Raw genomic sequence first — 18,632 nt, forward strand, 5'->3', positions numbered from 1 at the left:
CGGGAAGATTGAATGGTGTTATCATTTGTGATACAGCAACAAAGAAAGCAAAAGCATTGGGAATAATTAGAAAGAAAAATACTTTATTCGTGGCTGAAGTAAAGGGTCACATTGATGAAAAATACATTAATGATTACATAAACTTTTTACCGATAATAAGAAACTTAGATATTATCACAGATGAAAAAACAATTGGCAGTTTTATGTATAATTACATGAAATCAAACAATCTACCAGTTGACCAGAAACAGAGAAAATTAACTCAGTTAGCATCAACACACAACCAATATCAACCATTTTCTTCTTATTATCTTTGGTATCTAATAGACAGATTTCATTTTATCATTGATGACATTCAATCAATTTTAACATTTACTAAAAACACTTGTTTTAATGAATTTGCGAACGAATTTATGAACGAAAGACAAAAGGCTGAATTAGAAGGAAATAAAGGAAAAAGTTTATTTTGCAAGATTTCACTTAATGGATCATATGGTTACGATGCAATGAATACACAAAATTACGCAAAGACTAAAATAATGAATGCACAGAAGGCACGCGTTGCATGTATGTCAAATAAGTTTAAAAACATAAGAGAAATAGGTGAAGATACGTATCAAGTGATGCTTAAAGATAGATTTTATAGATGTGATACATGTTTACAAGAGGCATTCTTCACTTTAGATAATGCTAAATACTGGTATTTGGTTTTCATTTATGATTTTATGTATAAATGCATGAATGTTAATCGTTTTCATTTCATTGAAGGTGATACTGATTCATCTTATTGGGCAATCGCTGGCGACCCAAATCTTCCTAACACTCAAGCATTTCAAGCAATTGTAACCGATAAACAATTTTATGATAAAAACATTTACAAATTCGCACCTTTTGATTTCTTCTGTTTTGATGAGAAATTTAAACCTAAATTAAAGAATAAAGCTGAAGAAAAAGCACATGAGAAGAAGTTATTGGGTTTAGCAATTGAGAAACAAGGTGATAACATGGTTGCTTTATGCCCTAAGTGTTATACTTCATTCAACGGTTCAATTGATGGAGGTGATTTTAAAAAGATTGCACAAAAAATGAAAGGTGTTAGTTTACGACAAAATAAACAATTAACACCTAAAAATTATTTGGATATAATAAATGATAAAGTGATATTTGATGGTCAGAATATTAATTTACAACTTAAAAACGGGTCAATGACTCGCTTAACAATTGGTAAGACTGCATTAACAGGAGCACACACTAAGGCTGTATGTTGTGAAAATGGATGTTGTATGCCATTTATTTAATGAAATGCCACAGAAGAGACAAAAGGAACCGTTAATAATGGTTTTGTACTATGATTCAAAGAGGTGGGCACCCTTAAAACATTTATTTTATTTTTATATAAATGGATAACACAGATTTAAAAATTTTAATTGATGATTTAGTATTTAATCAAAATTTTCTTGATTATTATGATTTAAAAGCATATCTCCAAAAATATAATAAAAATATAACGGGTGATGATATGGATTATTATTATTCGTATTATAAAAATGAAATTTTGAAATATCATGATAAAATAATTTCTGAAATTAAAGACAAAATTAAAAATAATGAATATACAAAGGGAAAAACTAAATCACAACTGAAACAATTGAAAGATTTTAAAAATAAAGTATTAACAGAAGAAGATATTGATGAATTATATAAATTATATAATCCTGAGCCGCAAAAGCCAAAGGAACAAAAACAAATGGTACAAAACGCCCAGGTCCTTCAGACCATAAATGATGCACAAGCTTTAATTTATGATTCATTAGTTAAACCATATTCAGCCCGACTTTTAAATGAAGATCAACTTTTGGAATTCATCCTTCAACATAAACTCGAAGCGGGAAAGTATATCAAACCTTTATATACAGCATATTTAAAACAAATGAATAGAATACATCCAGAATTAATGAAAGGAGGAATGAATTCCAAAATCAAAGCAGATAAAATTAAACCACTTACAACACCAAAACCTCCAACGACAGTACCTCCTCCTTCAGTTAATCCTTCATCATTCACTTTATTATATCCATTTCAAACATTAAAGAAGCAAAAAGATTTTAAAAAGGATTTCAAGATATTAAATAAACCAATTGACCCAAAAATTCAACCGTTAAAGGAAAAATTTAGTCGACCTTCATTTGCTCCATATCCATATTCATACGAAATCGATCATCTGGAATATTCAAAAGGAAACGTTACTTATTTATTTGCCATTAACATTAACACCAGATATTTATATTGCATTCCGGTGAAAAGGAAAACAGAACAGGAAACAAGAAGAGCTATACAATACTTACTAGATCATGAAAGAGTAGATAATATAAGGGGTGATGGTGATAAAGGATTTCAGGCAGCTATGGCTCATTATTTCCCACAAATTAATTTTTACTTTTCATCCTCTCCATATACGTTTCATAATAAAATAGTTGATGCGGTAATGAGAACTCTTAGAGATGCGTTAGGGGTTAACGGTCAGATATACTGGGATGGAAATCATGACTCCATCATACAACAGTTAGTATATTATTACAATAATACATGGCATAGAACAATAAACATGAAACCGGTGGAAATGAAAAATGATATTTCAAAAGAATGGGAATATATTAGAAAGCAAATGGAAAGTTAAATGATGTTAAACGTGAACAAATTAATTCGGGGCTCATGAATTTTAAACAAGGAAATAAAGTTTTGATTCATCTCGATTATGGAAAAACTGATAAATCAATGACAAAAAGAAGACGAAGATTTGACACAATAGCTGAATTTGTTAGATATATTAACGGTAATGCATTAGTTGAGGTTAACAATAAATTAATAGAAATTCCGATTTATTTTATTACTCCATTATATTTAAATAATATTTAATTTTTTTATTTCGTAAGAAAATGAGTGACAACAAAGCAGTCAAGAGTCCAGACAATGAATATAAAAAGAAACTAAACAGAATTAAATCAAAAATATGCTATTACAAAAAGAAGTCGCAATGCAGTGGGGTTGAAAACGATAAAGAAATAATCGAAAAATTAGAAACTTACCGTTCAATCATTAAACTGAGTGAAGCAAAAATAAAAGAATTTAATAGAATAAATAAATTGATTGGAAGAGATGAATTTAATAAAGATGAATTTTTAAACTCAATCCAAATTTAATTTTTATTCCTCTTCGACAACATCTCTCTTTCCATCATTACTGCATAACCACATTTTCTCAATTTTAGTGGTTTGTTATTTTTAACATGTTCTTGCATCATTTTTATCATTTCCTCCCTTGTTATGATTCGTGGTAAATTTTGAGCTTGTGGGGTATTCATTTATGATAAAAATAAAAATTTGTTATCACTTATTTTATCGTTAATGTTTTTAGGTTATTCAATAATTAATTATTTTTGAATAACTGGGAAATAAATTTACGTCAAATATGCAATTTATAAAATCTTATGTCGACAGGCTACGTAGCACAGTGGTCTAAGGTAGTGTTATGGAGGGGTCAGGGTCTGTGGTTCGAACCGCGACAGCGCCGTATTTTCTTATTTTCTTTGTTTGTCTTGTTTGTCGTGAATAAAAAGTGTCATAAAAGTGCTCTATCTTCCACGGGAATAAATAAAAAATTTACTTTATTTCTTCTTTATTTCTTCTTTATTTCTTTGTTCCCGTGGAAGAAGGGTTTTGCTGTTTTTCTCAGCCGAAATCAATGATTTTTTCATTTTTGGAATCCTTAGCGAATGAGGAATCTTTTCTCTCGTGGAAGCTTTGAACAAAAATATATTTAGTTCATTCGGTAAGCCCAGACCTTTGGGTCAAGCACATTCATTGAACTCTATACCATGCGAATACAGTCATAAATGGTGGCATGTAATCTTTACTTTGTCCCGTTGTTTGTGTATATCCTGAAACGCGATGTGTATGGTTTCCTTCTCCCTGAGTGTCACTCCAGTAACAATTTATGGCAAACTTAACGTTGTCTTTAACATCATATCCTTTACCTTTTGTCATTCCTGACCAATCCCAATATCTATGCTTATGCCAACCCGCTTGAGATGTACTTAAATCTATGTAGTGACTGTGTGCAGGTAAATTTTCACCTGTAATCGTTTTACTTCCCCCTGTTTCCTTTGAAGAGTTTGCACAATACAAAAACCTGTCGACTATTTGTTCCCATGCACCAACACCAAACATTGCTTGAGGACCTCTCACATCCATAGATGTATAAATAGAACCTACTGGGTTCATTAAATCAAACATATGAGATAATATAGGATTGTCTCTTTTGAACTTAAAATATAGTGTAACTATTTCGGGTTTCTTCTGGTTTGTGTCAGAATATTTTTTATAATATAATCTTATGTTTTCAGGGTATGTAAAATCTTGACTATAATATTTATTTTTGTCATCTATATAATAATATACTATTCTCGTTTTTTCTATTGCATTATATCTTTTATATCTATAATAATCTAAATATAATGTTTGCTTTTTTGGGTCTACACGTGCGTCAACACCATAGTCATAATAATACGGTGCTGGAGCTATGTTAGACAATGTCATATCCGTCATTTCATAAACTCTTAAATATTTCTTTTGTTCGTCTCCATATAAGTTTAAGTAACAGTTGTTGTCTAATGGAACTTTAACTTGTGTGTCATCATTCTTTTTATAACTTACATACATTTCATTGTTATTTTTCGGAATGAGTTTACACCGCATACCATTTTTTAAGGAATGTACCAATTGCCCTCTAAAATATTTATTTTCTTCATAGACGGAAAAGTCACCAGCAATAGTTTCAATATTTTTAGTTGTTCCTATCAAACTTTGGTATATTTCATTCACATATTCTTTATTTGCTTTCTTCTCTAACTCATCGTTAACATAAGTTTTATCTGCTTTAAGGTCTAAACATTCTGAAACCCATCCTGTATCAGCTTTAGTTTTTAAAATCTTCGATGTCCGTTCATGGTACCATTCAACCCTTTCGATAATTTCATTATCTTTTTCATTAACATATTCCTTATCTACCTTCTTCATTAACTCACTATCCACATATTCCTTATCTGCCTTCTTCATTAACTCACTATCCACATATTCCTTATCTGCTTTCTTCATTATGTCATTTAGGAAACCTTTTATGAATTCCTCATTTAAATTAAATCTTCCAATCTTCAAAACTTTGGGAAATGCATTTAATGCGTAATATCTTTGTTCTTCTGGTGGAATTGATGTTATATCATCCGTTATTCCTTTAATTTTTGAATTCATAAATAAAATTTCTTTTATATTTGATATCACTGCACCACCCTTGCAAACGAATTCAAAATGGTCATTTTTCAATACTATCTCCAAATCTCCATATTTCAACCTTTGTGTTTGTTCTGCCGTCTTTGAATTATATGCATATATGGCGTATGTAATGGTCTGTGCCTTAAGTTGTTGTGGTTGCTGTTGTTTAATCATTTATTATGATTTAAAAATAAATATTTAATCCGTTATCTCATCACCTATTTTTTCTATTTGAAATTGCCATAATATTTCATTCATGAATTCTAAATCACAATCAAATAGGTCAGTTATTCTAAATTTAATATTTGATAAATCTTTTGAATGAAGAATAAATGAATTCCCAGATAATTGAAACGGATATGATAAAGAAAATATGTTTAAGTTGATGGATAAAATGTTTTGTATTGATGGGTAAGAGTTAGGGTCTAATGTTTGATGTGAAAATCTCATTGGGTATTAACTTTATCACATTTGATTAAAATGAAATTGGAACCAGTGTCAGAATACAAAACATCCCCAACATCTTTTTCAAAATTTAATATCCCCAACAATGAACGAAGATGAGGAGTACAAAATTTAATTTTCAGCGGAAATTTAATAAGGTTATTTATTTCATCAAGTTCAAAAAAGTTTATCAGGTTTTTGATTTAAAATTTTCTTCATACCATACGATAAATGATTCATTGAAATAACTTAAAATCGTGTTAATATCCCATTTCGTTATCACATTATTTATATACATATCATACGTTTTTTCATGGTCATCTTTAATAAATGATATATAATCTGAAGGGTCTAAAAGAATGGGATTAAATTTACCACTCACAGAAACGAGAGTAACATTATAAATTCCGCTAACTGTTAAATTTAATTCACAGCTATTATTCGAAATAATATTGATAATTGACATTTTTTTATTACGATTAAAAATATGGTAAAGCGTTATTTTCCAGTGATAAATAAAACTAGGATAAGATTACCTCAAGAATTCATAAATTCAACGAATAAGAAATTCATTCATGTTATAAATTTTAGTGTTTTCAGAAAATATGAGTCAATGTCATATTCATCATCGGGTTATATTTCACTTCATTCAAATTTAGTTCAATCAAACCCATATAATGACCATTTCATAAGATTTTCAGATGGTATTAAAAATGTAATTGATAGATTAAAATATGAACAGATTGACAATATCGAATTTTTGGAATTTTGGTTTAAATATCCCGATGGAAAAAAGATTGAAGTTAAAGATAAAGCTGATACTATAACAAAAACAATTACAATGACCGATCCAGATAGTGGGGAACAAAAAGAAATAAAACAAACGATAGAAACTGGTGAAAGGTCAATTATTATTGATTATGATTCAAAGGATTATTATTCAATAATGTTAATGCTTGAATATTAAATGGCCTTAACAAAGAATTTTTCAAGTGATATTTTATATTCATCAACTATTTTATTATAAATATCATTATATGTTAAATGTAGTTGCAGTTGTTGTTCCATTTTTGATATCTTAATTGTGCTAATATCCTTTATAGGATTTATTTTTGCAACTGTTCCGCAGCATGAAACCTCATCATCTATGAAAAATTGAATCTTCACGTCTGAATCCTGAACATCACAAAGAATGGCAATAATGTGAATTAATGATTCATAAGGTAAAATAATTAAACCGGATTGATCAATTAAATTTATTATTGAATCATAATTATCAGTTATTATATCACGGTAAATTTTCATTAATTCAGAATTAATGTCTATTTTATATGGTGCATTGCGACTGGAATCGTAGATTCCTGGGTTCTCGATGTTTGATGAAAGAGGTGGGGGGTATGTTGGATATGTGGGAATTTCAACGGGTTCTTTACCGGGTTCAGATAAAATGATTGGGTCTCCATTCTCATGGTTTTCTTCATTCTCCTCCTTTTTCGGTAAGTCACGAGTTAATAAATTTGGTTGAGTTGCTGACCTTGTTAATTCAGGGCTAACATTAACTTTAACATTTTGAATAATTCGTGATTTATCATCATTTACGTTATAACCAACCGTAATCTCTGCTTTTGCGTTAGTGTTCTTTTGACTAGTGAAACGTCTTCTCATTTATAATCGAATAAAAAAAATATATTTAAACTTTTATTTTGCTGGAACTTTTGAATCTATTATTCCCTGTATTTGTTCATGAAGTTGATTTTTAGCATTTTCATCGAAATTAATAAGACCTAATATATTCATTAATTGCATTCTTATAATCATCTGATTTCTCAAATTTTCTTTTATCTGATTCCTTAACTAAATCATAAGTTAAACCTCGTTGCTGATATAATGGTTTCTTAATTAAATCTTTGAATGCTTGAGATAAAGCACCTGATGCAATTCTTGCTACTATAATTGGTTGGAATTGCTGTTTAAGTTCATCTTTAACATTTGCGAAAACTGGATCGAATAAAGCAACTTTAAAGAATTTCTTAGCTGGAATTTCAGGTCTCAAATTTGCATATTGACCATCAAACTGGTTAGAATATTGTGGTAATCCATCCGGTCCCTCTTCAATAGCATTTAATTCTTCATTGAAATAAGAATATGGATTACGACGGTATGAATTAATTGGACCATTTTCACCTTCTCCAATGTATTGTTTAACAGCTTTTCCATTTTCATCAAATTGCATAGGATAACATTCATTATATGCTTTACGTTTAGGATAATCAGATACAGTTAATTTATACCCATTTATGACTTTAATATTACCTTGACCATCAGTAACGAAAAACTTCATTTATACCATCAGGTTTTCCATTTGGACCCGTAATGCTTCGTGTGCTTCCCAATTTGGACCATGACGTTTGGCATATGCTTGAGCTTCTGGTAATGTTAAAACATTTCTCATTTGTTTAACATCTTTTTGAAGACCAGCAACAATATGAACTAATTCTTTCATTCCATCAGGAACTTTCATAGTTCTATTATATGCACCTTTTTGTTTGTCCCTTGTTTTAATGGAACCTGTAGAAGATTTGCTATTTTCTGTCATGTTTAATTATAAATAAAAAATAAAAATTAATTATAAAAAGTTAATCAAATTTAACACATCCTTTATTTAAATCAACTATTATTTTCCCATGTTCTCCTAATTGCTGATATGTGTGGTAAAGTTCATTAATGCTCATTGGTAATTCACTTGATAAAGCATAACGTTCAACTGTTGACGACTAAACCCACTGAAAATGAAAAGGGTTGAATAGATTTGATTTAATGTTTGTGCTTAATGCTTTGAAATATTTGAACAGCCATGAAGAATGAACACTGAATGTGTCGACATTGAGTTAATAACTGATTAAAAATATGATTTCTCATTAGTTATTAGTTTTGATTTCACGGCATCATCTAGAAAAATTAGTGAATGCAAAAATTCTCTATCAAATTTGAAATAGAAAGTGTTTCAAATAATTCATCCGCGTTGTTTATCAATAATTTTATCCTCTAATCCTTGCTTCTTGATTGTATTATATAATTCTTTATACATTAAAAAAGTTTTTTATAATCTTCTGCTTCTTCTTGTGATAAATAAATAATTGGAATTTTGATTAAATGCTTTAAAGATTCAAATGTATCATCTGAAGGTGAACCTGAACGGTTGATATAACACATGTGAATGGGGGGAAGTGTTAGCAATAATGTAATTTGTTTTAATATCGTTAATGTTTTACCTTTATTTTGTTTACCAATTGCTGCAGTGTTGAATTTAAGTAACATTCAGAATATGGAATTTTCATTAATTTTTCCTTAGATAGAGCATTTCTATTATCACTCAATGCTTCATTAATCATATCATCTACGTATGTATTATATACTCCCGCTAATTCTTCATAAGGAGTGATGAATTTAAATCCATTTAATCAAAATAAATTTATAATTTTAAACATTTCTATTCATCAATATTCATCATATGAACTTCTATACTGCGGTGGTGTACCTGTTGGATGATATTTCAAACCTTTCATCTGGTCCATGTCCAATATGTAGTCCTAGTAAACCAAACCTGAGGAGGATTTGTCACTTTTGAACAGTAAGTGTCATTTTCACCCTGAATGATTGGATAGGCTTTCACTTGTACTGTAACTTGGTGAATTGAAAGTTTCTAATCATCAAAAGAATATACCCGCTCCATCACGTTGAACTGAATAGTGCATAAGAATGAAGTTTGATCTTTCCATGTTCTAGTTAATGGCTTGCCATCATCATCATTTAGTGGTCTAGTTAATGATCCTCGTATTCTTCCGTGCATTCATTCACTCCACTAAATCAGTTGAAGCATACGTCACCACTGTGGTCATCGCTGATCGGGGAAGTTTCTGGAATCTATAGTGACCTGAAGACCTCGAAGCATTGGATTTTCTGTTCTGTTTGCATTCTTCGGAAATGTTAACACTACATCTGTAACATTATGAAGAGCGTATGAGAAATCTGAGCTGATACCTTCAGGAGTGATGCAAACTCCATTTAGTGAACGAACGTCAATATGTTGAGCTGGAATCATGAATGGATCTTCCTTACTGAATAAACGTGGTATTGCTTTAACTGATTCTTCAATTAAACCATATCTGGTGTAATACATTTATCTCTAAAACTTCATCTTTGTGCATGAAATAATACGTCTTCAACTGTTGCGTCAGCAGATGTAGCGGCTAAGCTTGTAATTAATTTGCAGGAAGTCCGATTTGTTGGAATTTGCGATCATATTTTAAACATGATTCATAATCTTTTCATAATTTCATCAGTTATCTTTTCATAAACATAATTTTGTAAATCAGCAACTCTTAACGGGTCAACCTGACAAAATACTAAAGTATCCCTGAAAACATAATATTTAAGAATGATTTCACCAAATGATTTAGGATAATCATCGAACGCCTGAAATGCTAACAAATCATTTACCGGAATAATCATATCAAAAGTGATATCATTAACTATCTTCTTGAAAACTTCGAAGGGTCAATATATTTACCACATACTGAGTTATCATATTTTTGAACATTATTATATAACGAATGAAACAAACTTTTTAACTTTCCTTTCTGATTTTGGTTTATATGTTGCAAATGCGAAAGATTCACGGGCACAATCCATCTGAAGATAACCGGCATCACCTCTTTCGGTTTCTACTTCTAATTGTTTAAAGCTTTGATTTGATGATTTGTTAACCAACGAATAAACGCATGCATTTAAAAGCGGCATCACATGTGAAAGCTTTATTTGAAACTAGAGTTGCTTTAACTTGCGTTTAATATATGTGTCACCTAATTGGTTCACATCATGAGCCGGATTTGTAATTCTTAAATGAGTTGTTTATCATCAAAATATGGAGCATCAGAGTCATAGCATGAACTGTTTTCTATAATATCTTCTACCATCATTCTTTGCAAATATTTCATTTATCTTTTCGAATGAATGAAACACATTTCCCATTAATCGGTTTTGTGTTTGGCACTAAATAGTTAGTCGTCATTTATAATTAATAAAATCAAAATTAAAAGATGAAAATGAATTTTTTAATTTAATGAAATAATCAACTATGGCTGCAGGATTCTTTAAGAAACTGTGGGATAAAGTAAAAAGAGGAGCGCATAAAGTTTGGGAAACAATGAAGAAAGGAGCAAATTGGATATTTAAGAATAAAGAAGCAATTAGTGACGTTGCTGAATCAATAACGCCAAAAGCTGCCCCAATAAGAGAAATTTTAAATAAAGGAGAAAAAGTTTATCAAAGACTTCAACCGATACTAAGATAAAAATAATATTTATTTATTTTTCCACTAACCACCTCCTATTTTATTAAGTATTCCTTCAGCTATTCCACCAATTGCGTTACCTGCTTGTGCTCCCATCGCCGGATTACCTGCTTTTGTACCTAATACGCCACCTATGATAGTTCCTGCCGTTTTCGCTACTGGTGCCAAAAAGTTTGCAACAGGTTTAATAATCTTTTGATGAACCCAACTTGCTGCTTTCTTAATTCCATCCCATAATTTTTTAAAGAATCCTGCCGCCATTTCTGATTTAATATTAATTAAAAAATATATTTCATCACTTATATTCTAATTTTTATTTAATGATAAATGAAACCGATTTTAAAAATAAATGAAACAAAGGAGGAAGAAATAAATGAAAGTGAAAATGTTCAACAAAAAATAAACGTTGTTAAACCAATTACTGAAATAAAAATTTTTTCATCTGTTGAGTACAGTATACATTGTGCGTCGCCTGTAGCCTACAGCTACAGGCACCGACACAATGAAAAAAGTGACAGAAAACTGACACCATACGGGCGCGCATATGTACGCATATATGTGTAAAAATAAACGTTCATATGTAAACTAACCTTTATTCACTAGCAGGGGCTGATAAATCATAATCGTCGAGAAGTACGATAGGTGGTCCCACCTGTTTAATCTGTATGGAGAGGCAAACGTGACGTAAGAAGCATAACACTGGTTTCTCAGTATATTTAATAGACTCTGCTGTTGGCTTAACTGTAAGCTTATATGTAATAGGTGAATTAGATAACTGACCCTGTTGGAATGTATAATCAGTTTCGCAAGGGAATCCACATAGGTAATGACCTAAGTCATTTGACTCGATTCCAAATTGAGGGACTGATGTGGTTGTGATAGACCTCATGACATCATAGTTGAAGCCAACAGTATCGTTATTATTGTTAGTGGCATTTGCCTGCATCTCATAGAAGATTGGATCATTAGATGCTTGAGCCTCAGCGGGTATGTTACCATATGCTCCACAGTTCAATTGAATTTGTTCAAACAATGGATTTTCATAGGTAGTGTTATAATTAGGTGTTTTCTTAAATAGTGTATAAATGGTGTTCACATATAATGGAGTAAATGCTGCCGTGAATGTACAAGGAGTTCCTTCACCTTTAGCCATTGAACCATCCATAGTAATGCAGTCAATTCTTTTGATTGGGAAGTTTAGAGTCTTTGCCGAATATCTTGTCACCAAATCACTATAGATGTTAGGGTCCAAAGAGAATGAGTTACAGTACGTAATCATTTCAAAGAAGTTTGCATTCTTCTTAGCGAACTTAATAAACTTGGTACCAAATGATATCGTACTCTTATCGGCAGTCCAAGTTACAGTATCAATAACTTTGATACCTTCATAGATAGGAGTGAAGTGATTAGTGATTGGAATATAGCTTGTAACATTGGCTTGCATGTTCGGTAATGGTAGAATATCCTGATAACTTAATGGTGTCCAAACCATACCAGCAATACTGAACTTAACCTTAAGTTGTAAGTTACCAGCAAACGCTGGAAGGAATCTAATGTTATTAAGTATTAGGAATCTTCTTAGGTCAATCTTGATTGGTATGTGGAACTTTAATGTAGTTGCACCACTAATTGGTTTATTGAACTCAATAATCTGTCCAGAACGAACTGTATCACATCTATTGAAAACATCTTTATGTCTAGCCTTACTAAATACATCAACTTTCTTAATAGCTTCTGTTGTAGATGCAGTAGAAGTAATGTAACCTTCTTCTCTAGCATTATCTTGTGTATAAACACTTTTACCATTAGCGATTAATTGATATGATTCAACAGCATAGAATGAATCAATGTATCCCAACCAAATTGCTGGAAGATGTGCACATGATTTGCCACCAGCATATTTAGTATCAATTGCTTTAATTGCTGTAACATTTGATCCTGTAGGAGCTGTCTCAACAGCTCTTTCTTTATATACTTCACCATCATATTTAGGAACTTTTTCATCAGCTGGTTCAGTTTCTGTTGTAATTATGCACTCACCATCGACATAACCACTAATGAACGTATTATATAAGTCAATCATGTTCTCACCAGGTGGTGATATGTTAAATGTAATATAACCGTTATCAATAGTATTTGTCGGCATAGCTGGCACTTTTGTTGGGACATATCTATGGTTAGTATCTCCAATAGGAACTGCCCCATCAACTTGATCGAAATAATATCTTACTTGTCTGATGGAATCAGCAATACTGTATGTATTGAGGTTATCGTTCAACATCTTTCTCAGCTATAAAAAATTTACAATCTTCTTATTCTTGGGATTATTCGTCTTATTTGTGGCTGAGGTTTAGGAGGTTCTGGTTCAGGCTCTGGTTCATCATCGAAGTGTATTCTTTTCTCTTCCATTGATTGAACATATTCTTGATTCTCTTTAGTTTCCTTCTCACGTTCAATTGGGTCCATGTTTGGTTCATTAACTACACTGTTACGTTCTAATATCTTTGTCATCATCTCTAACAACATTTTATTAGTATATGCTTGTTCTTCTTCTTTCTTCTCATCAACTTTAGGAGCTTCTTGAACAACAGGAGCTGGGGCAGGAGCTGGTGAATTCAATGGTGCCTTTCTCTTTCTAACTTGAACTGAACCATTCTTCATATGACAAACATAATATAATGGATGTTGTATTCCTTTAGCTTCATTCAATATGATTGATTGCTTTTCACTTGGTGAAAGTTTTGACGTCATTTCTATCCTAATAAAATTTTTTACTCCTAACAAAATGACTGAGAATACTTTCGACAGAGAAGCACTCAAGAATGAACTTCGTGAAGAAATACTTAATGAACTCAAACCAAAAGAACAAACACAAGAAGAGAAACCAGCTAAACCAAAGCGTAAACTCACAGAGAAACAATTAGCTGCATTAGCAGCTGGACGCGCAAAGAATCCACGAATGATTGCAAAGAAATTGAGAGAAGAGGAAGAAGCTAAGAAAAATAATAAGTAAGTGTTTAGAACTTTAACTTACGTTCAAAAGATGACTTCGTTGAAATAGTTGAAGTCCTTATTTTTGTTGAAGCATGGTTTCGAACCAATGCACAAGTCAAAGGTTATCTCATCACCTTCATAAAGAGATTTGTACAATTCCACGATGCTATATTTTTCCCCAACTTTCTCAGGGAAGAACAAACCTTTCTTCTCGTCATAATGTACTTGTATCGCATCTGGGAACATTTGGTTTGCAGTAAGTGCAATTACGTCCTGTGTGATTCCCTTCATTCGACAGTGGAAAGCAATTTCCTTGAGGTCATTGGTTAATTCGTCGAGGTAAGTCTTCTTTCCAACGAATATAGATCTTTGTGCCTTAGACATATGTCCTGCAGTAATCTCTGCAAAGTCTGAATGAAATTGACCCAGTGCTTTTCCAATGAGTTCTCTGTTATACCTTCTCTTGTATTCTTCTGCTAACTTATCTAAGTCCTTCTCATACAAGTGTAAACTATCTGTATCCTGATAGAACAACTTCAAGCCCAAATCTTCTGCTGTGAAGAATACTTCATTCATGATTCGTTTGGACATAGAAAGGATTGAAACACCTAATGGACAATAGTTAAAGTGACGAACGATAGGTTTAAATGACTTTACACATGAAAGTTCGGAATCGGGGATGAACTCTATTGTCTGTATGTCATTATAGTTCTTAATGATATAGTCAGTGAGCTTATTGTCCTTGATGAAACGAATCTTTTTGTCAATGGGCTTTAATATCGTCTTACCATAGATACTGTTCAAAGAAGTTTGATGATCTCTTGTATCGGATTACCTTCCTTCTTATACTTAGCACGTAATTCGAAGAGCTTCTTAACTTCATTCCTTATTGTCATGTCCCTTTTTCCATCATAATAGTATCCATCAATGACTTTGCATGAGATCTCTTGGAACTTGATCAGATCTTGAAGCGTAATGTGGTCTACGAACATCTTGCAGCATGTATTGGAACTTCTGGCAACATGTAAGTCAGGGTTGATGTCAGGATTGACGACAATCAATGGGAATGCTGAGTTCTTACCGATCGACAAGATCTCGATCTGACAGTAAAATCCTGAGATGAACTTTTCCTTTGTTGGTTCAGCTTGGTCATCATCAAAGAGATGCTCCAACAAGTATTCACTGCTCTTCATCTCTTCTGTCATAACTTTTGGAATTCCTTCTAAACAGTAAAGTCTAGCAATTGCTGATGGATACAATGATACAGCATCGAAGTCAGTGATGAGTTCTCCTTCATTGTATTGCTTCTTGTTCTCAGCTAGCATGCATCTTCCTCCTTGAATACACTTGGAAATATATTCACGAGGTTTTCCTGCAAGATCAAAGAGATTACCGTTCTTCCAATATACTCTCTTCTCAAAGAGTTTGTTTGAGATAGAACTTATTGAAACATAATCATAAGCATCTATTTCAAACTCAGTCATGAGGTCATTGCGGAACTTAAGAAAGCCATCTCGTAAAATGCGTACATCTTGACCGCAATAGAATGACGAATAAACTTCCATGTCAAAGTGTTCATCATCAATCTTGCAATCTTCAATCTTCTCAATGTTCTCATTAAAAGCTTCAATATCTTTGACATGATTCATGGCATCATCGATGTTACCAACTTTAGTTGTATTAACTAACTCTTCCGTGTAGTAATTATATGGGAAAACTTCTTTTTCACCACTAGTGAGGTGAAACATTTCAGGGAATCTTTCCAACTTAGTTGAGATGATTGCATAAGAGTCTTTGAAGCAGAGAAGTTTTCCTTTGTACTTTCCTTGTATCTGCATCGTTTGTGAACCTTTGATGATTGGAGTTCCTGTAATCTCTTCTAACTGAGACATGAGAAAAGTGACATCGTACGATAAGTTGTGGAAATAAACTAAACTCTTATCTGGTAAAGCTTCGAGGAATTTTGACGCACAGTCACTTCCCCAAATTGATGTATAACCATCATCGTCATCTTCCATGAAACAAATGTTGTATGCTTTGTGAATGTTTCCATCAGTTGATGCTTCGAAGTCAGCAAAGAAAACATGTTCTCTTGGGAACTTCATGTCTTTCTTCGTCTCTGAACTCCAATCTTTCTTCATCCTTGCGCAATAACGCTCATTGTATGTGAGGTCAATCATTTCTTCAAGGTTCTCATTATACATCGTTGTGAAGTATGTGCAAAGTTCTCCTGTTCTAATTGGTTCGAAATAATTGTTAGCAAACAAGAGTTCAATGACTTTTGCAAGTGGTGTAACTAACTTTGAGTTAATTGCATACCTTGTTTCATATCTTCTGTTAACTAACATCTTCTTCTCTAAAGTCCAATCCTTGCACAACTTACAAACATCTTCATAGTTCTTGATGAACATTGAACTTATTGGAAGCTTTTCGTTCAACATGTAGTGGTCATACATTAATAAAAGTTCTACTGTCATCTTTGGTTCTTCATCTGGTTCATAAGTATATGAATGATTTGAATACTTCTCGTTGTATTTGATGACATGGAACCTTATTCCTGTTTCTTTGGCAATAACCTTAATCTTTGACATTGGAAAATCTTTGACACGAATGATTTCCCTCATATGATTAATTGTTGCTTCGTCAACACCAGCTTGAATACAAGCGTAGATGAAACATGAATCTTTCATCATCTTCTTTGCTGTCTCTGCATTAAGTTCGTTGAAGATCTGATACCTCTCTAAGTTAATAGGTAATTTGCATGTCCATGTCCAAAGCTGACCATTACGTGACCTGTTTCTCTTCTTTGAATGGTTTTGTTTGATGATCTTGAGTGCGATCTTTTCTTGACCTGCTGCTCTCATCGTATCTAACATAACTTGTTCTTCAGCTGTGAGTTTATATGGTGTGTACGTTCCTTTTCTCAAAGCAGAAGCATCAACATCTGAATAAGCTGTATAGTCAAAGATCTCGATCTTCCTTAACGAAGGAATACTACAAAGGAAGAAGTCATAGTTTGATTCAAGGACTTTAGATGCTAATTCTTGTACTTCTGCTATTGGAGCTTCATTAAGTAACTGATGAACTAATGATCCCATTGTATTGATGTTCAAATGACGCAAAATGTTTCTCTTCTCATCAAAGTCGTAATAGAATGTCCACTTCTGTTTGAAAAGGTCTATCTGTCCAATGAACTTTGCCATAACTCTTGGAAACATCTTGTTGAAGTAATCTTTTCCTCTTGGACTGTATTGGTCAATGTTAAACATAATGAATCTTTCTCCTGCTTTAGTTATTGGGTCTAACCATTTCTCATCAGGAAGTTTTTGACCATTAATGTTCTTAACAACGTAAAAGGCATTCTGTATTTCTTTGTATGCTAATTCGCTCTCATCAATCTTTGGTGGAGGGTCTGAGTATATTGGTTGCATCTCCATTAACGCTCTATTATGAGATCTCTGATCGTGATCTAAAGCAACTGGGGAATTTGAAGCTGGAACATTCATGATACCATTGTAGTCATCATAGAAGCTCTTAGCATTCTTGATAGCTTCTTCTGCACTTCCTGTAAGTAATCCTTGATTCTTTAAGATCAGAGCTAATTTATTGGTAATATCTTTTTCTTTCTTAGGCAGTTTGGCTCCAAACATATCAAACATACCTCTCTTGACATCTGGGGAAGTTTATTAACAAGTCCTTTAAAGGTACTGAACAAAGACATTTATAACCGATAAAAAAATATACGTTATTTTTTTTAATCGTCATCGTAATCATAATCGTACGAAGATTCTGTATCATCATCACTGACATCATTGGTTTCTCTAACTTCTGGCTTATCTGGTTTAATCTCTATCACCATAAACATTGGTGACAATAATCGAACAGGCTGATCTTGGAAGTCAACTAAGGTAAACGTAACATTAGTTAGTTCCCATGGAAATGCATCTATCCATGGTGAGGATTCCTTACATATAAGTGGTTTACCAGATATCCAGAACTCATTGATGTTATAACATGTAGATCTGTACATGATCTTTCTTCGATCATCAACTTGGTCAATATTATTGAACCCAGAGATGACAGACATTGATGAACGAAGGTATAACTGATACCCGAAGTTGAGCATAGGTGGTTTTGGCATTTGTAGATAATAATTATGTACAATAGGTAGTTCTATTCCATATGCACCTAAAATAAGATTTGCTCTATGTGAAGCATCTTTTAAATAGACTTTATGTCCTTTGTCCTGTGACGTAAATATAAGTTGATTCGTAGCACTCAGTGAAACTGTTACATTATGTTGACCTTTTTTCTTGTTATAATAATCAAACTGTTTTGTTACAATCTCTTGTAGTTTTGATACAATAGTATCCATATCAAATGAAAGAGCTGACTTAAATGTACACACCTTTTCTTCTCCATCTTCGTCTAACTGTAAGACAAAATAATCTGTTTCGTCACAAACAATAAAGTTCGCCATAGTACTGACACTTTTTACTCTCATCTTTATCTTA

General features: G+C 32.2%; 6 protein-coding genes and 2 pseudogenes across 8 annotated transcripts, besides 3 other annotated features; 2 read left to right on the forward strand and 6 right to left on the reverse strand.

The window, feature by feature from the left end:
* Window positions 1–9,103: part of a mobile genetic element that runs on past the window's edge.
* On the forward strand, window positions 37–1,298 carry TVAGG3_0181140 (annotated as a pseudogene). The gene has a single exon. A coding segment is annotated over exon 1 (1,262 nt).
* Window positions 4,040–5,501, reverse strand: TVAGG3_0181150 (phage tail repeat-like family; the record flags this gene model as incomplete). The annotated part of the gene is made up of 1 exon (XM_051225629.1): window positions 4,040–5,501. A coding segment is annotated over one exon (1,462 nt), but the record flags the coding sequence as incomplete, so codon positions are not given.
* Window positions 7,470–8,367, reverse strand: TVAGG3_0181160 (annotated as a pseudogene). The gene has a single exon. A coding segment is annotated over exon 1 (898 nt).
* A 1,805-nt stretch (window positions 9,104–10,908) lies between the features above and the next one.
* TVAGG3_0181170 (uncharacterized protein) lies at window positions 10,909–11,124 on the forward strand (the record flags this gene model as incomplete). Its single annotated transcript, XM_001292849.1, has 1 exon — window positions 10,909–11,124. The coding sequence occupies one exon, from the start codon at window positions 10,909–10,911 to the stop codon at window positions 11,122–11,124; it is 216 nt and encodes a 71-aa protein (XP_001292850.1).
* Window positions 11,125–11,148: 24 nt separating this feature from the next.
* TVAGG3_0181180 (N-acetylmuramoyl-l-alanine amidase family) lies at window positions 11,149–11,385 on the reverse strand (the record flags this gene model as incomplete). Its single annotated transcript, XM_001292850.1, has 1 exon — window positions 11,149–11,385. One exon carries the CDS (start codon window positions 11,383–11,385, stop codon window positions 11,149–11,151), a length of 237 nt encoding a protein of 78 aa, XP_001292851.1.
* Window positions 11,386–11,677: 292 nt separating this feature from the next.
* Window positions 11,678–14,922: a mobile genetic element.
* TVAGG3_0181200 (uncharacterized protein) lies at window positions 11,717–12,403 on the reverse strand (the record flags this gene model as incomplete). Its single annotated transcript, XM_051225630.1, has 1 exon — window positions 11,717–12,403. One exon carries the CDS (start codon window positions 12,401–12,403, stop codon window positions 11,717–11,719), a length of 687 nt encoding a protein of 228 aa, XP_051110616.1.
* TVAGG3_0181210 (uncharacterized protein) lies at window positions 13,426–13,638 on the reverse strand (the record flags this gene model as incomplete). Its single annotated transcript, XM_051225631.1, has 1 exon — window positions 13,426–13,638. One exon carries the CDS (start codon window positions 13,636–13,638, stop codon window positions 13,426–13,428), a length of 213 nt encoding a protein of 70 aa, XP_051110617.1.
* Window positions 14,923–16,768: 1,846 nt separating the features above from the next.
* Window positions 16,769–17,768, reverse strand: TVAGG3_0181220 (organellar and viral DNA polymerase type B; the record flags this gene model as incomplete). Its single annotated transcript, XM_051225632.1, has 1 exon — window positions 16,769–17,768. A coding segment is annotated over one exon (1,000 nt), but the record flags the coding sequence as incomplete, so codon positions are not given.
* A 194-nt stretch (window positions 17,769–17,962) lies between these two features.
* Window positions 17,963–18,632: part of a mobile genetic element that runs on past the window's edge.

This window comes from Trichomonas vaginalis, chromosome IV (genome assembly GCF_026262505.1).
Source record: "Trichomonas vaginalis G3 chromosome IV, whole genome shotgun sequence".
Taxonomy (NCBI): Eukaryota; Parabasalia; order Trichomonadida; family Trichomonadidae; genus Trichomonas; species Trichomonas vaginalis.